Source organism: Agelaius phoeniceus, chromosome 36 (assembly GCF_051311805.1).
Source record: "Agelaius phoeniceus isolate bAgePho1 chromosome 36, bAgePho1.hap1, whole genome shotgun sequence".
In the NCBI taxonomy this organism is placed as follows: domain Eukaryota; kingdom Metazoa; phylum Chordata; class Aves; order Passeriformes; family Icteridae; genus Agelaius; species Agelaius phoeniceus.
In genome coordinates, this window is record NC_135300.1 from 833,562 (window position 1) to 858,778 (window position 25,217).

The 25,217-nt window shown below is 58.7% G+C and overlaps 1 protein-coding gene across 1 annotated transcript; it reads left to right on the top strand.

Moving 5' to 3' along the window:
- Positions 1 to 144: 144 nt before the first annotated feature.
- Positions 145 to 24,853, top strand: LTBP4 (latent transforming growth factor beta binding protein 4; the record flags this gene model as incomplete). Its single annotated transcript, XM_077192877.1, is given in 26 exon segments — positions 145 to 259; positions 1,152 to 1,196; positions 2,155 to 2,235; positions 2,238 to 2,276; positions 3,929 to 4,096; positions 4,410 to 4,495; positions 5,215 to 5,353; positions 5,821 to 5,943; positions 7,522 to 7,647; positions 9,121 to 9,246; positions 9,815 to 9,940; positions 10,582 to 10,701; positions 11,574 to 11,699; positions 11,775 to 11,900; positions 12,381 to 12,503; positions 12,937 to 13,068; positions 14,111 to 14,242; positions 14,746 to 14,871; positions 15,534 to 16,265; positions 17,439 to 17,507; positions 18,123 to 18,251; positions 20,039 to 20,185; positions 20,765 to 20,917; positions 22,010 to 22,402; positions 23,056 to 23,179; positions 24,596 to 24,853. Coding segments are annotated over 26 exon segments (4,011 nt in total), but the record flags the coding sequence as incomplete, so codon positions are not given.
- Between the last annotated feature and the right edge of the window lie 364 nt (positions 24,854 to 25,217).

Genomic DNA, 25,217 nt, shown 5'->3' on the forward strand with positions numbered 1-25,217 from the left:
CCCCCATATTTCCCCCATTTATTTTTCCCGTTTCCCCCCGTTTTTCCCCCATTTATTTTTCCCATATTTCCCCCATTTCCCCCCATTTATTTTTCCCATTTTCCCCCATTTATTTTCCCCGTTTTCCCCCGTTTTTCCCCCATTCCCCCCCAGTGCAGCTCCCCTCTGCCCGGGCTCCGCACCAGGGACATTTGCTGCCGGGGGGGGGCCGGGGTCGCCTGGGGGGTCCGCGAGTGTCACCCGTGCCAGGGCCACGCCCGTAAGGGACACCCGGGGGGGGACACGGGGACATCGGGGACACCGGGGGGGGACATGGGGGGGGGACATCGGGGACATTGGGGGGGGGACATCGAGGGGTGACAAATACCGGGGAGGGGGGACACGGGGACATTGGGGAGTGACAAACACCGGGGGGGACACGGGGACACCGGGGAGGGACATGGGGGGGGACATCAGGGACATTGGGGGGTGACAAACACCGGAGGGGGAGGACACGGGGACACAGGGGGGGGACATCGGGGACACTGGGGGGGACATGGGGGGGCACAATGGGGACACCAGGGGGGGACAACACCGGGGAGGGGGACACGGGGACACCGGGGGGGGGGACATGGGCCATGGGGGGGACATGGGGGGGGACACGGGGACATCAGGGGGGGACAAACACCGGGGAGGGGGACACGGGGACATCGGGGACACCGGGGAGGGACATGGGGACATGGGGGGGACATGGGGGGGGACATCGGGGACATTGAGGGTGACAAACACCGGGGGGGGAGGACACGGGGACACCGGGGGGGGGACATCGGGGACACTGTGGGGGGGGGACATCGGGGTGGTGACAAATGTCCCCGATTTTTTGGGGACATCGGGGGGTGACAAATACCGGGGAGGACACGGGGGGACATCGGGGGGTGACACCGGGACACCAGGGGGGACAAACAGCGGGGGGGGGAGGACACGGGGACACCGGGGGGGGACACAGGGAGGGACATGGGGACATTGAGGGGATGACAAATACCGGGGGGGGGGTACACGGGGACATCGCAGGGGGAAGGGGGCACAGGGGGGGGACACGGGGACATTGATGGGGGTGACAAAGGTGGCACAAAGGTGACACGAAGGTGACAATGGTGCCACCCCCCTTGCAGAGCCGTGCCCGCAGGGATTCCAGCGGCAGAACGGAACCTGCGTGGGTGAGAGGGATTGGGATTTGGGATTTGGGATTTGGGATTTCGGGATTTGGGATTTGGGATCAGGAATTTTTGGGATCAGGAATTCGGATCAGGAGTTTTTGGGATCAGGAATTTTTGGATCAGGAGTTTTTGGGATCAGGAATTTTTGGGATGGGGAATTTTAGGATTGGAATTTCGGGGCCAGGATTTTTTTTGGGATCGGGCGCTTTCGAGATCGGGAATTTTTTTTAAATCGGAATTTTTGGGAGTTCAATTTTTTGAGATCATGGTTTCTTAAAACCGGGAATTTTCGGGGGGAAATTTGGGATTGGGGTTTTTTGGGATGGGGAATTTTGGGGCCAGGAATTTTGGGATGGGGATTTTTTTGAGATCGGGAATTTTTGGCATCCGGGAATTTCGCAATCAGGAATTTTTGGGATGGGGAATTTTAGCATTGGGAATTTCAGGGCCAGGATTTTTTTGCCATCAGGGGATTTCAAGATCGGGAATTTCTTTAAAATCAGGATTTTTTGGGATGGGGATTAGGAATTTTTGGCATCGGGGGAATTTTTGGGATCGGGTCCTTTGGGATGGGGAATTTTGGGATCAGGGGATTTTTTTTGGGATGGCGATTTTTTTTGGGGACAGGAATTTGTGACGGGGATATTTTAAGATCTGGAATTTTGGGATCGGGGTCCTTTGGGATGAGGAATTTTGGGGATCAGGGGATTTTTTGGGCTGGGGATTTTTTTAAGATGGAGATTTTTTTCAGACGGGCGTTTTTTGAGATCCGGGAATTTTTGCGATGGTGAATTTTAGGACAGGGGATTTTCTTGGGGATGGGGGAATTTTGGGATGGGGAATTTTGGGATGGGGGAATTTTGGGATGGAGGAATTTTGGGATGGGGGAATTTTGGGATCCGGTTTTCAGGCTCGGGGGGTCCCCACTGACCCCCCCCGTGTCCGTCTGTCCCCCCAGACGTGGACGAGTGCCAGGAGGGGGCTCTGTGCCAGCTCGGGCTCTGCACCAACACCCGCGGCAGCTTCGCCTGCCTGTGCCCGCCGGCTTCCTGCTGGACTCCTCCCGCTCCCGCTGCATCTGTAGGGACATTTCTGGGGTTTATGGGGTCATTTGTGGGTTTGGGGTCATTTATGGCATTATCTGTGGGATTCATGGGGTTGGGATGGGATTCCTGCTGGACTCCTCCCGCTCCCGCTGCATCTGTAGGGACATTTCTGGGGTTTATGGGTCATTTATGGGGCTATCTGTGGGATTTGGGGTCATTTGTGGGGTTATTTGTGGGGTTTGGGGTCAGTTGTGGGGTTATCTGTGGGATTTGGGGTCATTTATGGAGGTTGGGAATGGGTTTGGGGTGGGATTCCTGCTGGACTCCTCCCGCTCCCGCTGCATCTGTAGGGACATTTGGGGCGTTTGGGGTCATTTGTGGGGTTATCTGTGGGTTTGGGGTCATTTCTGGGGCTATCTGTGGGTTTGTGGGTTATCTGTGGGGTTTGGAGTCATTTATGAAGGTTGGGAATGGGTTTGGGGTGCGATTCCTGCTGGACTCCTCCCGCTCCCGCTGCATCTGTGAGCAGGGTTTGGGATTTATGGGGTTTTAGTGGGATTTGGGGTAATTTATGGGATTATCTCTGGGGTTTGGGTCATTTATGGAGTCATTTGTGGGATAATTGTGGGATTTGGAATGGTGGGGATGGTTTGGGGTGCGATTCCTGCTGGACTCGTCCCCCTCCTGCTGCATCTGTAGGGACACGTGTGGGGTCCTTTGTGGGGTCGTTTGTGGGATTTTGAACCCACCTGGTCTGGAAGGGGCCCAATGGGGATGGAATGGGATGGGCTGGGACAGGATGGGTTAGGATGGGACTGGGCCAAACTGGGATGAACTGGGATGGACTGGGATGGACTGGGATGGACTGGGAGGGCTCCAGGTGCTCTCCAGGTGCTGTCAGAGGCTCGGAGGGACCCCAAATCCACCTGGTCTGGAAGGGATAGAATGGGATGGGCTGGGTTAGGATGGACTGGGATGAACTGGGACAAACTGGGATGAACTGGGATGAACTGGGATGGACTGGGATGAACTGGGATGGACTGGGATGAACTGGGGATGGACTGGGCCGCACCGGGCGCTGACCAGGCCGCCCCCAGCCCAGCAGGTGCTGTCCGAGGCCCACGGGAGACCCCAGACCCACCTGGTCTGGAAGGGATAGAATGGGATGGGCTGGGATAGGATGGGTTAGGATGGGACTGGGATGAACTGGGATGAACTGGGACAAACTGGGATGAACTGGGCCGCACCGGGCGCTGACCAGGCCGGCCCCCCAGCCCAGCAGGTGCTGTCCGAGGCCCGCAGGAGACCCCAGACCCACCAGATCTGGAAGGGATAGAATAGGATGGGCTGGGTTAGGATGGGTTAGGATGGGACTGGGCCGGACTGGGATGGACTGGGACAAACTGGGATGAACTGGGATGGACTGGGATGAACTGGGGACAAACTGGGACGAACTGGGCCGCACTGGGCCGCACCGGGCGCTGACCCGGCCGGCCCCCAGCCCAGCAGGTGCTGTCCGAGGCCTGTGGGAGACCCCAGACCCACCAGGTCTGGAAGGGATAGAATGGGATGGGCTGGGATAGGATGGGTTAGGATGAACTGGGACAAACTGGGATGGACTGGGACAAACTGGGATGAACTGGGACAAACTGGGATGAACTGTGCTCTGACCCAGCCGCCCCCCAGCCCAGCAGGTGCTGTCCGAGGCCCGCGGTCCCTGTTTCCGGCTGCTGCGGGAGGGCGGGGGCTGCGCGCTGCCCACCCTGCGCAACATCACCCGCCAGGTTTGCTGCTGCAGCCGCGTGGGCAAAGCCTGGGGGGGCTCCTGCCTGCTCTGCCCCCCCTTCGGATCCGGTGAGACCCCGCCCCAAACTGGGGAGACCCCCCCCTCAAATCGCGGGGAAAAAATCCGGGTGAAAAAACCCCAAAATTCGGCCCAAAAATGAGGCGGAGTTTGAGCTTTCTTCCCTCCCAATCCCCTCCTGCCCTCACAAAGTTTTTTTGGGGGTCTCTGGAGTTCCCGAGACCCCTCCCCAAAATTTTTTCAGGGGTTCCAAAATTATCAGACCTCCCCTCAAATCAAGGGGAAAAAATTCGGGTGAAAAAAGCCAAAAATTCGGCCCAAAATGAGGCGGAGTTTGAGCTTTTCCCTCCCCCTCTCCCGAAGTTTTTTTGGGGGGCTTTGGAGTTCCTGAAAACCCCTCCCCAAAATTTTTTGGGAGGTTCCCGAATTTCTGGGAGCACCCGGAAATGGTGGGGGGGGGGAAAATTCGATGTGTGGGGAGTCCAAAAACTCCGAAATTCCGCCCAAAAATGCCCCAAAAACCCCCAGAATTGGGTGGGGATGAGGATGGGGAAGTCGGGAATTTGGGGAGGGGTCTGAGATGTTCAGGAGGGACCTGGGAATTTGGGGAGGGGTCCCAGGAATTTTTTTTGGGGGGGGGAACAGGAATTTTTGGGGAGGGATCCCAAGAATTTGGGGAGGGATCCCAAGAATTTGGGGAGGGGTCTGAGATCTTAAGGAAGAACCCAGAAATTTGGGGAAGGCTCTGAGAATTTGGGGAGGAGGGGAGGGGGGGTCCCAATAATTTTTTGGGGAGGGGTCCAAGAATTTGGGGAGGGGTCTGAGAATTTGGGGAGGGGTCTGAGATCTTAAGGAAGGACCCAGAAATTTGGGGAAGGCTCCGAGAATTTGGGGAGGAGGGGAGGGGGGTCCCAATAATTTTTTGGGGAGGGGTCCCAAGAATTTTTGGGGAGGGGTTTGAGAATTTGGGGAGGGGTCTGAGAATTTGGGGAGGGGCTCAGAAATTCGGGGAGGGTTCCCAGGAATTCGGGGAAGGGTCCAGGAAATTTCGGGAGGAAGCCGCAGATTTTGGGGGGCTGGGGGGATCCCCCAGTGCCTTGGGGGTGTCCCCCCTGCCCGTGTGAGCCCCCAGACCCATTTGTGGCCCTGGGACCCCCCCCAATTGCAGAGGGGTTTCCGGGAGATCTGCCCGGCCGGGCCCGGCTATCACTACTCGGCCTCGGACCTGAGGATCAACACCCAATTCCTGGGCCAGGATGGGGCGGGGGTCCCGCTGGGGCCCCCCCTGAGCACCCCCATGACCCCCGGTGAGCACCCCAAAACATAAAAACAGGAAAAAACAAAAAAAAAACAAAAAAAAAACCCAAAAACCCCCAAGAAAACCCAGAAAAACCCCGAAAAAAAACCCCCAAACAAACAAACAAAAAAGCCCAAAAACACCCCTGAAAAAAACCAAAAACACCCAAGAAAACCCAGAAAAAACCCGGAAAAACCCCCAAACAAACAAACAAAAGAAAAGCCCCAAACCCCCCCGAAAAAAAACAAAAAAACCCCCAAAAATGACCAAAAAAACCCAGAAAAACCCCAAAAAGAAAAACAACCAAACAAAAAGAAAAGCCCCGAACCCCCCCCCAAAAAAAACCCCAAAAACCCCCCAAAAATGACCAAAATCCCACTAAAACTGCTCCTAAAATCCCAAATCCCCCCAAACCCCTCCCAAACCCCCCCAAATTTAACCCCTCCCCCCCCCCGTTATTTTTCTCCCCTCCCCCAGCCCCGGAGCCCCCCCCGGCCGGGCCCCCCCCGCCGCCCCCCCCCGCGCCCGAGGTGATCGTGGTGCCCCGGCCCAGCCCCCACCTGGGGGGGGCCCTGCCCACCCCGCCCCCCCCGGAGCCAGGTGAGACCGGGAGGGGCTGGGGGGGGGCTCGGGGGGGTTTTGGGGGGGATTTGGGGGGATTTGGGGAGGTTTTGGGGGGATTTGGGGGGATTTGGGAAGGTTTTGGGGAGGATTTTGGGGAAAAATTGGGGGGATTTGGGGGATTTGAGGAGATTTGGGGGGCTCGGGGAGGTTTTGGGGGAAATGTGGGGGGATTTGGGGAGGTTTTGGGGGAAATTTGGGGGGATTTGGGGAGGTTTTGGGGGGATTTGGGGGGGATTTGGGGGAAATTTGGGGGGAAATTTGGGGGGATTTGGGGAGGTTTTGGGGGGATTTGGGGGGGATTTGGAGGGATTTGGGGGAGATTTGGGGAGGATTTTGGGGGAAATTTGGGGGGATTTGGGGGGCTCGGGGAGGTTTTTGGGGGAAATTTGGGGGGATCTGGGGGGGATTTGAGGAGATTTGGGGGGCTCCGGGAGGTTTTGGGGGAAATTTGGGGGGATCTGGGGAGATTTGGGGGGGAGATTTCTGGGAGGGGGGATTTGAGGGAGATTTGGGGGGTTTAGGGGGGTTTAGGGGGGATTTGAGGAGATTTGGGGGGCTTGGGGAGGTTTTGGGGAAATGTGGGGGGATTTGGGGAGGTTTTGGGGGAAATTTGGGGGGATTTGGGGAGGTTTTGGGGAGGATTTTGGGGGAAATTTGGGGGGATTTGAGGAGATTTGGGGGGCTTGGGGAGGTTTTGGGGGGATTTGGGGGGATTTGGGGAGGTTTGGGGGAAATTTGGGGGGGATTTGGGGCGGTTTGGGGGGGAGATTTGGGGGGGGGTTTGAGGAGATTTGGGGGGCTTGGGGAGGTTTTGGGGGAAATTTGGGGGGATTTGGGGGGGATTTTGGGGGGATTTGAGGAGATTTGGGGGATTTTTGGGGAGGAGATTTATGAGGGGGGGGTTTGAGGGAGATTTGGGGGGTTTTGGAGGGTTTAGGGGGGATTTGGGGGGGTTTTGAGGAGATTTGGCGGGTTTTGGGGGGGGTTTTGAGGAGATTTGGGGGATTTCGGGGAGGAGATTTGGGGGGAGGGGGGTTTGAGGGGGATTTGGGGGATTTTCGGGGGGATTTGGGGGATTTGGGGGTGATTTGAGGAGATTTGGGGGATTTTGGAGGGTTTAGGGGGGATTTGGGGGGGTTTTGAGGAGATTTGGGGGATTTCGGGGAGGAGATTTGTGAGGGGGGGGGTTTGAGGGAGATTTGGGGGGTTTAGGGGGGATTTGGGGGTGATTTGAGGAGACTTGGGGGATTTTGGGGGGGGGTTGAGGGGGGATTTTGGGATGGGGGGTTTGGGAGGGTTTTGGGGGGACTTTGGGGTCATTTGGGGGAGATTTGGGGGGTTTAAGGGAGATTTGTGGGGGATTTGAGGGGGGGGGGGGTTTGAGGGGATTTTGGGGGTAAAAATCCCCCAAAAATCCTCCAAAAATCCCCTAAAAATCCCCCAAAATCCCCCAAAAATTCCCTAAAAATCCCCCAAAAATCCCCCAAAATCCCCCAAAATCCCCCACAATCCCCCAAAATGCCCAAAATGCCCTGATGGGCCCCGATCCCGCAGTGTCCCCGTGCCAGCGCGACCCCTCCGTGTGCGGCCCCGGGCGCTGCGTGCCCCGGGGGGGAGGGGGCTACACCTGCCTGTGCCGGGGGGGCTTCTGGCTGAGCCCCCAGGGCACCCATTGCGTGGGTGAGTGGGGATTTGGGGGGGATTTGGGGGATTTATGGGGGTCCTGAGGGGATTTGGGGGCTTCTGGCTGAGCCCCCAGGGCACCCATTGCGTGGGTGAGTGGGGATTTGGGGCATTTATGGGGGATTTGGGGGATTTGGGGGATTTGGGGGATTTGGGGCTTCTGGCTGAGCCCCCAGGGCACCCACTGCGTGGGGTGAGTGGGGATTTGGGGCATTTGGGGGGGATTTTGGGGATTTATGGGGGATTTGGGGGCTTCTGGCTGAGCCCCCAGGGCACCCATTGCGTGGGTGAGTGGGGGATTTGGGGGGTTTGGGGGGGATTTATGGGGGATTTGGGGAGTTTAAGGGGGTCCTGAGGGGATTTGGGGGATTTATGGGGGATTTATGGGGGATTTGGGGGTTCCTGGCTGAGCCCCCAGGGCACCCATTGCGTGGGTGAGTGGGGAACCGGGGATTTGGGGGGGATCTGGGGAGTTTATGGGGGTTTTGGGGGGATTTGGGGGGATTTGGGGGGATTTATGGGGGTTTTGGGGGGATTTGGGGGGGATTTGGGGGGTCCTGAGGGAGGATTTGGGGTTTTGAAGGGGTTTTGGGGGGGATTTGAGGGGGTTTCTTGGGGGGCTTCTGGCTGAGCCCCCAGGGCACCCATTGTGTGGGTGAGTGGGGAATGGGGGATTTATGGGGGATTTGGAGGGATTTATGGGGGTCTTGGCGGGAGGATTTGGGGTTTTGGGGGGATTTGGGGGAGTTTAAAGGGGATTTGGGGGGAGGATTTGGGGTTTTGGGGGGGGTTTGGGGGTTCCTGGCTGAGCCCCCAGGGCACCCATTGCGTGGGTGAGTGGGGAATGGGGGATTTATGGGGAATTTGGGGGATTTATGGGGGATTTGGGGGGATTTGGGGGATTTGGGGGGGATTTGGGGATTTGGGGAGTTTAAAGGGGTTTTGGGGGGATTCGGGGGGGTCTTTGGGGGGTCCTGGAAGGGATTTGGAGGGGATTTGGGGGCACCCATTGCGTGGGTGAGTGGGGAGGGGGCTTCAGGAGGGGTCCTGGGGGGATTTTTGGGGGTCCTGAGGGGGTTTGGGGGGGGTTTAAAGGGGTTTTTGGGGGTGTCCTTGGGGGGGATTTTGGGGGGGATTTTGGGGAGTTTTGGGGTCTTTAAAGAGTTCCTGGGGGATTCTGGGGGGTTCATGCTCGACCTGCCCATTACCTGTGCCCACCTGTGCCCTCCCAAACCTCACCTGTGCTCACCTGAGCTCACCTGAGCTCACCTGTGCCCACCTGTGCCCGCCTACCCCCATTACCTGAGCTCACCTGTGCCCTCCCAAACCTCACCTGTGCCCACCTGTGCCCATCTCTGCCCACCTGTGCCCACCTATCCCCATTACCTGTGCCCATCTCTCCCCATCTGTGCCCACCTATCCCCATTACCTGAGCTCACCTGTGCCCACCTGTGCCCCCTGTGCCCGCAGACATCGACGAGTGCCGCCAGGTGCCCCCTCCGTGCTCCCCGGGGCGCTGCGAGAACTCCGTGGGCGGCTTCAGGTGCCTCTGCGGCCCCGGCTTCACCTCCGAGCCCGCGGGCACCGAGTGCCGAGGTCAGCGAAACACCTGGGGGCACCTGGGGTACCTGGGCACAGCCCAGACCACACCTGGGCATCCCAAACCACACCTGGGGACACCTGGGGTACCTGGGCACACCCCAAACCACACCTGGGCATCCCAAACCACACCTGGACACACCTAGGGTACCTGGGCACACCCCAAACCACACCTGGGCACACCTGGGGACACCTGGGCACACCTCAAACCACACCTGGGGACACCCCAAACCACACCAGGGCACACCTGGGTGCGCCTGGGCACACCCCAAACCTACACCTGGGCACACCTGTGCCCTCCCAAACCTCACCTGTGCCCCCACCTGTGCCCTCCCAAACCCCACCTATGCCCACCTGTGTCCCCCCCGTGCCCACCTGTGCCCTCCTGTGCCCTCCCAAACCCCTCCTGTGCCCACCTGTCCCCATTACCTGTGCCCATGACCTGTCCCCATTACCTGTGCCCACCTGTCCCCATTACCTGTCCCCATTACCTGTGCCCACCTGTGCCCATTACCTGTCCCCATTACCTGTCCCCATTACCTGTGCCCATGACCTGTGCCCGCAGATGTGGACGAGTGCTCCCAGGTGCCCGGGCCCTGCGCCCATGGGCGCTGCGAGAATCGACCGGGGGGGTTCGAGTGCGTCTGCCCGGGGGGGTACCGGGGGCACGGGGGAGACCAACCCTGCCAGGGTGAGACCAACTGGGATGGACTGGGAGGGACTGGGAGGGACTGGGATAAACTGGGAGGGACTGGGACAAACTGGGAGGGACTGGGAGGGACTGGGACAAACTGGGAGGGACTGGGAGGGACTGGGATGGACTGGGATAAACTGGGAGGGATTGGGATGGACTGGGATAAACTGGGATGGACTGGGAGGGACTGGGACAAACTGGGAGGGATTGGGAGGGACTGGGATAAACTGGGATGGACTGGGATAAACTGGCAGGGACTGGGATGGACTGGGATAAACTGGGATGGGACTGGGGGGCATTGGGGAGGGGGGCTCTGTGCTGTGGGGTCAGTGATCCTTTGGGTCACTCCGTTACGGGGTCACCATGACCTGTGGACCTTGGGGTCACTGTTATGGGGTCACCACAACTTGGGGTCCCCCCTGATGTCCCCGATGTCCCCTCAGACATTGACGAGTGCAAGAACTTGGGGTCACCAGGACCTGTGGTCACTCTGTTATGGGGTCACCACAAGCTGTGGTCACTGCTATGGGGTCACCATGACCTTGGGGTCACTGCTATGGGGTCACCAAGATCTGTGGTCACTGTTATGGGGTCACCACGACTCGGGGTCCCCCCCGATGTCCCCAATGTCCCCTCAGACATTGACGAGTGCGAGAATCACCTGGCGTGTCCTGGCCAGGAGTGCGTGAACACCCCGGGCTCCTTCCGGTGCCAGCCCTGCCCCGACGGCTTCCACCTGCGCCAGGGGCGCTGTGCAGGTACCGCTGTCCCCTGTGTGCCACCTGTGTGTCACCTGTGTGCCACCTGTGTGTCACCTGTGTGCCACCTCAGTGTCACCTGTGTCACCAGAAACCCCCCAGAGGAGTGCATGGGGTCACCACACCATGGGGCCTCCATGATTTGGGGCCACCGTGATTTAGGGGACTTGGAGACCCCAGAACTCCTGTGGTCGCCACCCCCTGATGTCCCCCTGGTGACCCCGATGTCCCCCCAGATGTGGATGAGAACTTGGGGTCACCATGACTTGGGGTCACCATGGCTTGGGGGGACTTGGAGACCCCATAACTCCTGTGGTCACCACTCCCTGATGTCCCCGTGTCCCTCTGGTGACCCCGATGTCCTCTCAGACATGGACGAGAACTTGGGGTCACCATGACTTGGGGTCACTCTGGTATGGGATCACCATAACTTGGGGTCACCATGGCTTGGGGGACTTGGAGACCCCATAACTCCTGTCCCCACATCCCCCTGGTGACCCCGATGTCCCCTCAGACATGGATGAGAACTTGGGGTCACCACGCCATGGGATGACCATGACTTGTGGTCACTCTGTTATGGGGTCACCATGGCTTGGGGGACTTGGAGACCCCATAACTCCTGTCCCCACGTCCCCCTGATGTCCGCACGTCCCCCTGACGTCCCCACGTCCCCCTGGTGACCCCGATGTCCTCTCAGACGTGGATGAGATCTTGGGGTCACCACGCCATGGGGACAACCATGACTTGAGGTCATCACATCATGGGGCTTAGAGGATTTGGACACCCCATAACTCCTGTCCCCACGTCCCCCTGATGTCCCCACGTCCCCCTGGTGACCCCACGTCCCCCTGGTGACCCCGATGTCCCCCCAGACGTGGACGAGTGCTCGGGGGGCTCCCCCTGCGCCCCCCACGGCCGCTGCCTCAACACCGCCGGCTCCTTCCGCTGCGAGTGCCACCGCGGCTACCGCGCCACCGCCGGCGCCAGCGCCTGCCAGGGTGAGCGGGGACCTCCTTGGGGACGCCCCGGCGGTGCCACCGCCCCCGGGTGACCTCCTGGCGGTGGCCCCGCAGACGTCAACGAGTGCCTGGAGGGCGACTTCTGCTTCCCGCACGGCGAGTGCGTCAACACGGCCGGCTCCTTCCGCTGCCTCTGCGCCGACGGCTTCGCCGCCACCGCCGATGGCACCGCCTGCACCGGTGGGTGACGCACCTGGGCACACCTGGGGACAGCGCGTGGAGCCTCGGGGGGCACCTGGAGGGTGGCGGTGCTGGTGGGTTTGGGGTTGGGATGGGTTTTGGGGTTGGACTGTGGTGTTTCGGGCCTTGTGGCTTTGGCTGGGGTTGTCACAGTCCTGGTGTCACCATGGTTGTTCCAGTCCCGGTGTCCCCAGCATTGTCCCAGTCCTGGTGTCCCCATGGTTGTTCCAGTCCTGGTGTCCCCAGCATTGTCCCAGTCCTGGTGTCCCCATGGTTGTTCCAGTCCTGGTGTCCTCAGGATTGTCCCAGTCCTGGTGTCCCCATGGTCATCCCAGTCCTGATGTTCCCAACCCCAGATGTGGACGAGTCCCAGCGTGGGGCCATCTGTGCCACACCCACCCCATTGTCACATCCCAAACCCCAAACCCCAATGTCCCAATGTCCCAAATCCCAAATCCCAAACCCCAAATCTCCCCCCAGATGTGGACGAGTGCCAGCGCGGGGCCGTCTGTGCCGGCGGGCGCTGCCTCAACACCGAGGGCTCCTTCCAGTGCCAGTGCCCGGCCGGGTTCCGCACCGACGATGCCAAGGCCGAGTGCCGCGGTGAGGAATGGGAACGGGGGGCCGGGATATGGGGTGGGGATTTGGGATATGGGGTGGGGATGTGGGATATGGGGTGGGAATGGGATATGGGGTGTGGGGATGGGATACGGGGTGGAGTTTGGGATATGGGGTGGGGATGGGATATGGGGTGGGAATGGGATATGGGGTGTGGGGATGAGATATGGGGTGGAGTTTGGGATATGGGGTGGGGTTTGGGATATGGGGTGGGGTTTGGGATGGGGTGGGGATTTCAGGAATGGGGTGGGAGTTTGGGAAATGGAGAATGGGGAATGGGGTGGGAGTTTAGGGAATGGGATGGGAATTTGGGGAATGGGATGGGCATGGGGACACCGGGACTCCCCATATCTCCATGTCCCCATCCCAATGTCCCCATCCCAATGTCCCCAATTGTCCCCATTGTCGTGGACCCCAGACGTGGACGAGTGCCAGGAGTACGGGGCCGGGCTCTGCGGGGCGCAGCGCTGCGAGAACATTCCGGGCTCCTATCGCTGTGTGCCCGAGTGCCAGCCCGGATTCCGGCCTGGAGACGGCGGGGACTGCATCGGTGAGGGGTTTGGGATTGGGGATTGGGATTGGGGATATGGGATATGGGATATGGGATATGGGATATGGGATATGGGATATGGGATATGGGATTGGGATTGGGGATTGTGCCCGAGTGCCAGCCGGGATTCCGGCCCGGAGATGGTGGGGACTGCATCGGTGAGGGGTTTGGGTTGGGGATTTGGGAATTTGGGATTGGGGATTTGGGATATGGGATTTGGGATTTGGGATTTGGGATTGTGCCCGAGTGCCAGCCGGGATTCCGGCCTGGAGACGGCGGGGACTGCATCGGTGAGGGGTTTGGGTTGGGGATTTGGGATATGGGATGGGGGATATGGGGTTTGGGATTGGGATTTGGGAATTTGGGATATGGGATTTGGGATTTGGGATTGTGCCCGAGTGCCAGCCGGGATTCCGGCCCAGGGACGGCAGGGACTGCATTGGTGAGGGCATTGGGATTGGGATTTGGGAATTTGGGATTGGGGTTTGGGATTTGGGATATGGGATATGGGATTGTGCCCGAGTGCCAGACGGGATTCAGGCCCAGGGACGGTGGGGACTGCATCGGTGAGGGGTCTGGGGTTGGGGATTTGGGAATTTGGGATTTGGGATTGGGATATGGGATCGGGATGGGGATATGGGGACTGGGATGGGGATGTGGAGACTGGAATGGATAGATTGGGAATGTTGGGATACGGGGACTGGAGTGGGGATTTAGGGACTGGGATGGGAATGGGGGTAAGGGGATATGGGGTTATGGGGACTGGGGTGGGATTGGGGATATTGGGATTGGGATGGGAATGGGGATATGGGGACATTGGGATATGGGGACTGGGGACATTGGGATTGGGATGGGAATGAGGATATGGGGACTGGGATTGGGATTGGGAGATGGGGATGGGAATGGGGACACGGGAATTGGGACTGGCACAGGGATGGGGTGGTACGGGAGCTGCTCCCGGGGTTCCAGATGTCCCCATCCCAATGTCCCCATCCCAATGTCCCCAATTGTCCCCAATTGTCCCCGATGTTGTGGACCCCAGACGTGGACGAGTGCCAGGAGTACGGGGCCGGGCTCTGCGGGGCGCAGCGCTGCGAGAACATTCCGGGCTCCTATCGCTGCGTGCCCGAGTGCCAGCCGGGATTCCGGCCTGGGGACAGCGGGGACTGCATCGGTGAGGGGTCTGGGATTGGGGATTTGGGAATTTGGGATGGGGGATATGGGATATGGGATATGGGATATGGGATATGGGATTGGGATTGTGCCCGAGTGCCAGCCGGGATTCAGGCCCGGGGACGGCGGGGACTGCATCAGTGAGGGGTTTGGGATTGGGGATTTCGGGTCTGGGATTTGGAATTTGGGATTCGGGATTGGGATTTGGGGTTCGGGATATGGGATATGGGATTGGGATGTGGGGATTTGGGAATTTGGGATTAGGATGGGGACATGGATATGGGATTGGGATATGGGGATGTGGGGACTGGGATGGGAATGGAAATGGGGACGTGGGGACACAGGGACAGGGATGGACACAGGGACAGCAATGGGGACAGGGATGGACACAGGGACTGGGATGGACACGGGGACTGGGATGGGAACACAGGGGGCCAAAGTCCAAGCCCGGGGGGTGGCCAAGGAGCTCAGGATGTCCCCAACCTTTGTCCCACCCGGTGCCAGACGTGGACGAGTGCTCCAACGGGACCCTGTGCGGTGCCCACGCCACCTGCCACAACCTGCCCGGCTCCTTCCAGTGCGCCTGTGACCCCGGCTACGAGACCGCCCGGCACGGCCACCACTGCGTGGGTACGGCCACCAGCGCTGGGGACACCTGGCCCTGGCCCTGTGCCCCAAATCCCTGTGCCCCACATCCCGGTGTCCCAAATCCCTGTGCCCCAAATCCCTGTGCCCCAAATCCCTGTCCCTGTGCCCCGAATCCCTGTGCCCCAAATCCCTGTGCCCCAAATCCCCGTCCCTGTGCCCCAAATCCCCGTCCCTGTGCCCCGAATCCCTGTGCCTGTGCCCCAAATCCCTGTGCCCCAAATCCCTGTGTCCCAAATCCCCGTCCCTGTGCCCCAAATCCCCGTCCCTGTGCCCCAAATCCCTGTGCCCCAAATCCCTGTGCCCCGAATCCCTGTCCCTGTGCCCCAAATCTCCGTCCCTGTGCCCCAAATCCCACCCCAAATCCCAAATCCCCCAAATTTCCAACTCCAAATCCCCCAAATCCCCAACCCCGAATCTGCCAAATCCCCCAATCCCAAATCCCCTAAATCCCCAACCCCCAACCCCAAATTCTCAACCCTAAATCCCCAACCTCAAATCTCCCAAATGCCCCAATCCTAAATCCCCAACCCTAAACCCCAAACCCCCCAAATCCCAAACCCCCAATCCCGAATCCCAAATCCCAAATCCCCAACTCCAAACCCCCCCAGTCCCAAACCCCCAAACCCCAAATCCCGATCCCCCAGACGTGGACGAGTGCCAGACGCTGCGCGGGGTTTGTGGGGCCGAGCGCTGCGAGAACGTCGAGGGCTCCTTCCTGTGCCTGTGCCCCGACTCCCGGCAGGAGTTCGACCCCGTCACCGGCCGCTGCGGGGCCCTGCCGACCCCACAGATCCCCCAGAGCCTCCCCCAGATCCCCCAAAGCCGGCCCCAGATCCCCCAGAACCCACAAATCCCCCAGAGCCCACAAATGCGACCCCAAAGCCCCCAAACCAGACCCCAAGCGCCCCAAATCAGACCCCAAAGCCCCCACGTTCCCCAAAACCCCGAAATCAGACCCCAAACTCCCCAAATCGGACCCCAAAGCCCCCAAACCAGACCCCAACCCCCTGAAATCAGACCCCAAAGCCCCGAAATCAGACCCCAAACCAGACCCCAAACTCCCCAAACCCGACCCCAAAGCCCCGAAATCAGACCCCAAACCCCCCAAACCCGACCCCAAACCCCCCAAACCAGACCCCAAAGCCCCCAAACCCGACCCCAAAGCCCCCAGACCAGACCCCAAAGCCCCCAGACCGGACCCCAAAGCCCCCAAACCCGACCCCAGAGCCCTGCTGGGGATTTTGGGGTGGCCTCGTGTTTCAGTAGGGCCTGTGGGGTCCTGGCCCCGAACGTGACCCGCCCGCAGTGCTGCTGCACCCTGGGGTGGGCATGGGGGGCACAGTGCCCCGGGCAGCCCTGCCCCACACCTGGCACAGGTGAGGGACACCCCAAAAACCACGGGGGGCGTTTGGGGGGGATTTAAGGGGTGGTTGGGGAGGATTTAAGGGAATGGGGGGGATTTTAGTGGGATTTCGGGGGGATTTGGTGTGGATTTGGGAGGGATTTGGGGTGGGATTTAGGGGGCAACTGGGGGGGAATTGGGGTGGGATTTGGGGTGGATTTGGGGGGATTTAGGGTGGATTTGGGATGGGATTTGGGATGGATTTTGGGGTTGATTTGGGGGGGATTTGGGGGGAATTTGGGGTGGATTTGGGATGGATTTTGGGGTTGATTTGGGGGGAATTTGGGGTGGATTTGGAGTGGATTTGGGGTGGATTTGGGGAGGGATTTGGGGGGATTTAGGGTGGATCTGGAGTGGGATTTGGGGTGGAATTGGGGTGGAATTTGGGGTGGAATTTGGGGTGGATTTGGGGATGGAATTTGGGGTCGATTTGGGGGTGGAATTTGGGGTGGATTTGGGGGTGGAATTTGGGGTCGATTTGGGGGTGGAATTTGGGGTGGATTTTGGGGTTGATTTTGGGGGAATTTGGGGGGAATTTGGGGTGGATTTGGGGTAGGATTTGGGGGGATTTAGGATGGATCTGGAGTGGGATTTGGGGTGGAATTGGGGTGGAATTTGGGGTGGGATTTAGGGTGGATTTAGGGGGGGATTTGGGTGGATTTGGGGGGATTTGGGGTGGGATTTAGGGTGGATTTAAGGGGGGATTTGGGTGGGATTTGGTGTGGGATTTGGGATGGGATTTGGGGTGGATTTGGGGTGGGATTTGGGGTGGATTTAGGGTGGGATTTGGGATGGATTTGGGATGGGATTTGGGGTGGATTTGGGGGGATTTGGGGTGAGATTTGGGATGGATTTGGGTGGGATTTGGGGTGGATTTGGGGCAGATTTGGGGTGGGATTTAGGGTGGATTTGGGGTGGGATCTTGGGTGGATTTGGGGTGGGATTTAGGGTGGATTTAGGGGGGGATTTGGGTGGGATTTGGGTGGGATTTGGGGTGGATTTGGGGTTGATTTGGGACCCCTGGTACTCCCCCAAAATGGGGCAGATTTGAGGTGTGGTTAAAGAGAGGAGCAGGGGAGGGGGGCACACACAGAATTTGGGGGGGAATTTTGGGGTCCCTGACCCCCCCTTTACCCCCCCCCCCCAGATGCTCACCTGTCCCTGTGTCCCCACGGGCCCGGCCGCCTCCCCGAGACCCCCCAGGGCCCCCCTGCAGGTGAGTCTGGGACCCCCCCCCAGGTGAGACCCCCACCCTTTGTCCCTGGGGGGGTCCACGAGGGGGTCCTGGGGGGTCTCTGTCGCTTTTGGGGGGGGGGTCCCTGTGTCCCTTTTACCCTGGGGGGGTCCCTGTGCTTTTGGGGGCTCTTTGTGCTTTTGGGGGGGTCTTTGTGATTTTGGGGGGGGGGTCCCTGTGTCCCTTTTACCCTGGGGGGGGTCCCTGTGCTTTCGGGGGGGTCTTTGTGATTTTGGGGGGGTTCTTGTGCCTTTTGGGGTGTCCCTGTCTGTTTGCTGGGGGTCTCTGTCACTTTTAGGGGGGGGGTCCCTGTGTCCCTTTTACCCTGGGGGCGGTCCCTGTGCGTTTGGGGGGGTCCCTGTGCTTTGGGGGGTCTTTGTGATTTTGGGGGGGTCTTTGTGATTTTGGGGGTGTCCCTGTGCTTTGGGGGGGTCTCTGTAGCTTTTAGGGGGGGGTCCCTGTGTCCCTTTTACCCTGGGGGGGGTCCCTGTGATTTTGGGGGGGTCCCTGTGCTTTTGGGGTGTCCCTGTGATTTTGGGGGGGGTCCCTGTGATTTGGGGGTGTCCCTGCGATTCGGGGGTGTCTCTGCCCCCCCAGATGTCGATGAGTGCTCCCTGTTCGGGCCCGAGCTCTGCCGGGGGGGGCTCTGTGTCAACGCCGCCCCCTCCTTCAGCTGCTTCTGCCCCAGCGGCTTCTACTTCGAGCAGGAGCACCTGCAGTGCGTGGGTGAGCGCCGCGCACCTGCCAGGACCTGCCGGGACCTGCCGGGACCTGTCTGAGTCTGTCTGTCCCTGTTTGTGTCCGTCTGTACCTGCCGGGACCTGGCCGAGTCTGTCTGTACCTGTTTGTGTCCGTCTGTACCTGCCGGGACCTGTTTGTGTCCGTCTGTACCTGTCTGTACCTGTTTGTGTCCGTCTGTACCTGTTTGTGTCTGTCTGTACCTGCCGGGACCTGCCGGGACCTGGCCGAGTCCGTCTGGACCTGTTTGTGTCCATCTGTACCTGTTTGTGTCCGTCTGTACCTGTTTGTGTCTGTCTGTACCTGCCAGGACCTGCTGGGACCTGTCTGTGTGTCTCTGTACCTGTTTGTGTCCGTCTGTACCTGCCGGGACCTGTTTGTGTCTGTCTGTCCCTGTTTGTGTCCGTCTGTACCTGCCGGGACCTGGCCGAGTCCATCTGGACCTGTCTGAGTCTGTCTGTACCTGCCAGGACCTGTTTGTGTCCGTCTGTACCTGTTTGTGTCCGTCTGTACCTGCCAGGACCTGTTTGTGTCCGTCTGTACCTGTTCGTGTCCGTCTGTACCTGTTTGTGTCTCTCTGTACCTGCCGGGACCTGCCGGGACCTGTTTGTGTCTGTCTGTCCCTGTTTGTGTCCGTCTGTACCTGTTTGTGTCTGTCTGTACCTGTTTGTGTCTGTCTGTACCTGCCAGGACCTGTTTGTGTCCGTCTGGACCTGCCAGGACCTGTTTGTGTCCGTCTGTACCTGTTTGTGTCTGTCTGTACCTGTCTGTGTCCATCTGTACCTGTTTGTGTCCGTCTGTACCTGCCAGGACCTGTTTGTGTCTGTCTGTACCTGTTTGTGTCTGTCTGTACCTGTCTGTGTCCATCTGTACCTGTTTGTGTCCGTCTGTACCTGCCAGGACCTGTTTGTGTCTGTCTGTACCTGTTCGTGTCCGTCTGTACCTGCCAGGACCTGTCTGTACCTGTTTGTGTCTGTCTGTACCTGTCTGAGTCCGTCTGTACCTGTTTGTCTCTGTCTGTACCTGCCAGGACCTGCCACGACATGTCTGTGTCTCTCTGTACCTGCCAGGACCCATGCGCCCCAAAAAATCCCCCCTAAACTCACCTGAAACTGCCCCAAATCCCGCAAATCCCCCTTAAACTGCCCCAAATCCCCCTTAAACTGCCCCAAATCCCCCCAAATCCCCTTAAACTGCCCCAAATCCTCCCCAAATCCTCCCAAATCCCCCTTAAACTGCCCCAAATCCCCCCTGACCCCCAATTTTTGCCCCCCAGACAACGACGAGTGCGCGGCGGCCGAGGCCAAGCCGTGCCTAAGCCCCCTAAACTCCCCAAATCCCCCCCAAAATCCCCCCTAAATCCCCCTAAACTCAATTTATACACCCCAAAATCCCCCTAAACTCACTTTATACCCCCCAAATCCTTCTATACCTCCCCAAAATTCCCCCTAAACTCAATGTATACCCCCCCAAATTCACCTTGTACCCCCCAAAATCCCCCCTAAACCCCCTCTAAATCCCCTAAAATCCCCCCTAAACCCCCTCTAAATCCCCCCAAACTCAATCTATACCCCCCAAAATCCTTTTAAACATCCCCAAGATCCCCCTAAACTCAACTTATACCCCTCAAAATCCCCCCTAAACTCACCTTAAACACCCCAAAATCCCCCTAAACTCACCTTATACCCCCCAAACTCCACTGCTAAGACCCCGAATCCCCCCCAAATCCCCCCAAATCCCCCAAATCCCCCCCGACCCCCAATTTTTGCCCCCAGACAACGACGAGTGCGCGGCGGCCGAGGCCGAGCCGTGCCTGGGGGGGCTCTGTGTCAACACCGTGGGCTCCTACCTGTGCTCCTGCCCCCCCCCGCTCATCCTGGACCCCTCCCAGCGCCGCTGCGTGGCCAACGACACCGACCCGGGTGGGTCTGGGGGCGCCCGGGGGTCCCCGATATCGGGGGGGGTCAGGGGACCCCCAATTGGGGGGGTTTAGAGGGAATTTGGGGGGTTTTAGGGGGATATTTGGGGGGTTAGGAGGGGTTTTAGGGGGGTATAAAAGGGTCAGGAGAGGATTTAGGGGCGTTAGGAGGGGTTTTAGGGGTTCAGCACCCCCCAATTAAGACCCCTCCCCAAATTTTTGCCCCCCCAGAGGGGTCCCTGGCCGTGGAGGGGCGGGGCTCACCTGAGTTTTTGGGCTTTTTGGGCTTTTTTGGGCTACCTGCCGTCCCCATTAACGGCGATTTTTGGGGTTTCCCATAACGGGGGTGAATTTTTAGGGTTCGGCACCCCCCAATTAAGACCCCCCCCAAATTTTTACGCCCCCAGAGGGGTCCCTGACCATGGAGGGGCGGGGCTCACCTGAGTTTTTGGGCTTTTTGGGCTTTTTTGGGCTACCTGCCGTCCCCATTAACGGCGATTTTTGGGGTTTCCCATAACGGGGGTGAATTTTTAGGGTTCGGCACCCCCCAATTAAGACCCCTCCCCAAATTCTCGCCCCCCAGAGGGGTCCCTGGCCGTGTGCTGGCAGGAGGTGGGGCCGGACCTGGTGTGCGGGCGGCCCCGGCGCGCTGCCCCCGTCACCTACACCGAGTGCTGCTGCCTGTACGGGCAGGCCTGGGGCATGGAGTGCGCGCTCTGCCCCGCCCCGCACAGCGGTGAGACCCCCGCGACCCCTCCCCAAATTCAGCCCCGGGACCCCCAAACCCATCCCCGAAACCGGGGGGGGCTGGGATGAGCGTGGGACTGGGACCAGTTTGGAACTGGGAGCACTGGGGGGATGTGGGACCCCGGGAATGGGAGCCCTGTACCCCCAAGGAGGTGAGACCCCCGCGACCCCTCCCCACATTCAGCCCCGGCACCCCCGGATCCATCCCCGAAACCGGGGGGGGCTGGGATGAGCGTGGGACTGGGACCAGTTTGGGAACTGGGAGCACTGGGGGGATGTGGGACCCCGGGATGGGCACAGCTGGACCCGCGCCCCCCGCTCCGGTGAGACCCCCGGGACCCTCCCCAAATTCAGCCCCGGGAGCCCCAAACCCATCCCCAAAACCAGGAGGGGCTGGGATGAGCGTGGGACTGGGACCAGTTTGGGAACTGGGAGCACTGGGAAATGATGGGAGGGGGCTCAAAGGGGATGGGAGACCCCTGGGATGGGCACAGCTGGACCCCCCCCCCCCCCCACTCCCCCGCGACCCCTCCCCAAATTCAGCCCCGGGACCCCCAAACCCATCTCTGAAACCGGGGGGGGCTGGGATGAGTGTGGGACTGGGACCAGTTTGGGAACTGGGAGCACTGGGGAGGGGTCCTAAACAGGAGGGGGAGGGGTTTGGACCCCCGGGATGGGGGACACTGGACCCCCCCCCCCCCCCCCAATAATCAGACCCCACCTTCAAACCCCCAAACGCACCCCAAAAAAACCTCAAAAACCCCAACCCACCCCTCAAAAAACCCCAAAAATCCACCCCAAAAAAACCCCAAAAATCCCCCCAAAAATCCCCCCCAAAGGAACTCCAAAACTCCCCCCAAAAATCCCCCCCCAAAAAACCCCAAAATCCCCCCAACCCCATCCCAATAAAACCCTCAAAAACACCAAAATCCCCCCAAAAAATCTCCCCCAAAACCCAAAAAATCTCCCCAAAAAAACCCCCCAAAAATCCCCCAAATCCTCCCTAAAATCCCCCCCATTTCAAGACCCCCTCCCCAAATTTCGGGGTCCCCCAACCCCATTTTTTGTCTCCCCCCCCCAGACGATTTCGAGCTCCTCTGCAACGTCCTGAGACCCCCAAACTTCGCCCCCCCCCTCTACGACCCCTCCCCCAATTTCCCCCCGCCCCAATTCGGGCCCCTCCCCCCCCCTTACGGGGGCCCCCCCGAATTTTTTGGGGGGTTCCGCCCCCATTACGACCCCTCCCCTTATTACGGGGGTGGGGCAGGGGGCGTGGCCTACGACCCCCTGGTGGGGGGTGGGGGAGGGGCGGGGGATCCCTCCCTTTACGCCCCTCCCCCCCGGCCGCCCCTCCCCCCCCGTTACGAGGATTTTGGGGACCCCCCCCGGGGGAGGGGACCCCGATTTGAGCCCCCCCGATGGAATCTCCAACCCCACGGGACCCCCGAGGAGGAGGAGGAGGAGGAAGAGGAAGGTGAGGGTTGGGGTTTTTGGGGGGATTTTTGGGGTTTTTTGGGGGGATTTTTGGGGTTTTTTGGGGGGATTTTTGGGGTTTTTTTTGGGGGGGGAATTTTGGGTTTTCAGGTGAATTTTGGGGGGAGTTTGGGGGTTTTTTGGGTTTTTTTCACGGGGGATTTTGGCTTTTGGGGTGTTTTGGGGGAGGATTTTGGGAGGATTTTGGGGGATTTTGAGGGGAGTTTTGAGGATTTTGGTGTTTTTTGGGGGGGGACTTTGGGTTTTTGGCGAATTTTGGGGGATTTTTTTTGGAGGATTTTGGGTTTTTTGGGGAGTTTTGGGTAGTTTGGGGTTTTTGGGGGGAATTTTCCTGGAGTTTTGGGATTTTTTGGAGGAGATTTGGGGTTTTAGGGGAGTTTTGGGTTTTAGGGGGAGTTTTGGGTTTTAGGGGGAGTTTTGGGATTTTTTGGAGGAGATTTGGGGTTTTAGGGGGAGTTTTGGGTTTTAGGGGGAGTTTTGGGTTTTAGGGGGAGTTTCGGTGGAGTTTTGGGTTTTTTTTCAGATTTTTTGGGGTTTTTTGGGGGGGATTTTTTTGGGGGGTGGGTTTGGGTTTTTTTTGGGGTTTTTTTTTTCTGGGGGGGTGGGGGGTCTGAAGCCCCCTCCCCACTTTAGGAGAGGAGGAGTGCGGGGTCCTGAGCGGCTGCACCCACGGGCGCTGCGTCCGCGTGGGCGACGCCTTCACCTGCGCCTGCGACCCCGGCTTCCACCTGGACCCCGCCCCGCCTCGACTGCCTGGGTGAGACCCCTCCCCAAAACCCCCCAGACCCCTCCCCAAAACCCCTGAGATCCCCCCGAAATCCCCGGGAAAAAACCCGAATCTTGAGAGCCCCAAAATCCCTGAAAAAACCCCAAATATTGGGAAAAAACCCAAATTTTGAGAGCTCCAAACCCCTGGGAAAAAACCCCAAAATCCTGAGACCCTTCCCCAAAAAATCCCTGAGACCCCTCCCCAAAAACCCCAAATCCTGAGAGCCCCAAAATCCCTGAAAAAAACCCCAAATATTGGGAAAAAACCCAAATTTTGAGAGCTCCAAACCCCTGGGAAAAAAACCCCAAAATCCTGAGACCCTTCCCCAAAAAATCCCTGAGACCCCTCCCCAAAAAACCCCAAATCCTGAGAGCCCCAAAATCCCTGAAAAAAACCCCAGATATTGGGAAAAAAATGTAAATTTTGAGAGCTCCAAAGCCCTGGGAAAAACCCCAAAATCCTGAGACCCTTCCCCAAAAAATCCCTGAAATCCCCGGGAGAAAACCCAAATCCTTAGAGCCCCAAAATCCCTGAAAAAAACCCCAGATATTGGGAAAAAAACCCAAATTTTGAGAGCTCCAAACCCCTGGGAAAAAACCCCAAAATCCTGAGACCCTTCCCCAAAAAATCCCTGAGACCCCTCCCCAAAAACCCCAAATCTTGAGAGCCCCAAACCCCTAAAAAAATCCGAGACGCCTCCCCAAAATCCTCCAAAAACCCCAAATTTTCCCCTTTTAACCCAAAATTTTCCCCTTTTAACCCTAAAAACCCCAAATTTTCCTCTAAAAACCCCAAATTTCCCCTTTTAACCCCGAATTTTGCCCCCCCAGACATGGACGAGTGTTTGGGGGTGCCCACCCAGACCCAATTCCCAATTTCCCCCAAAATGTTCCCCCTAAACCCCCAAATTTTCCCCTTTTAACCCCAAATCTCCCCCTAAAACCCCCAAATCTCCCCCTAAAAACCCCAAATTTTCTTCTTTTAACCCCAAATTTCACCCCCCTAGATGTGAATGAGTGTTTGGGGATGCCACCCAGCCCCAATTTCCAATTTCCCCCAAAATTTCCCCTTTTAACCCCAAATTTCCCCCTAAAACCCCCAAATCTCCCCCTAAAACCCCAAATTTCCCCCTTTTAACCCCGAATTTCGCCCCCCCAGACATGGACGAGTGTTTGGGGGTGCCCACCCAGACCCAATTCCCAATTTCCCCCCAAATTTCCCCCTAAACCCCCAAATTTTCCCCTTTTAACCCCAATTTTTCCCCTTTTAACCCCAAATCTCCCCCTAAAAACCCCAAATTTCCCCCTAAAACCCCAAATTTTCCCCTTTTAACCCAAATTTTTCCCCTTTTAACCCTAAAAACCCCAAATTTTCCCCTTTTAACCCCGAATTTCGCCCCCCCAGACGTGGACGAGTGTTTGGGGGTGCCCCCCCCGTGCCGCCCCGGGCGCTGCCTCAACACCCCCGGCTCCTTCCGCTGCCTGTGCCCCCCCGGGACCCCCCCGGCCCAGGACCCCCCCCGCTGCCCCCGCGCCCCCCCCCACGCCTGAAGCCCCCCTCCCCATATTTATTGTGTGCGTTTGTTTTGTATAGAAAAATATCAAAATAAATATAAAGGAATTTTTTTTTTTTTTTGGGGGGGGGGGATTTATTTCCACCCCTCTCCCCAAATCAAGGGGGTGGCCCCCACCCCCCCCCCCCCCCCACCCACTCAGCCTCGTGGTTGGGACCCCCCCCCCCCCCCCCAAACAAAAAGGGAAGGGGGATTTGGGGGACCCCCTCCCCATATTTTTACTGAATAAAGGTTTTATATAAAAAAAAAGGAGTTTTGGGTCGGGTTTTTTTTTAACACTCCCCATTTTTTTGGGGGGGTGGATGCAGGTAAGACCCCCCCCCTTATCAAGGAAGCGGGGACCCCCCCCAGAACTAAAACCCCCTCAAAACTGGGGACCCCCCCCCCTCAAAACTGGAACCCACCATGGAATTAGGACCCTCCCAAAATTTGGACCCCGAAATTGGGACCTCC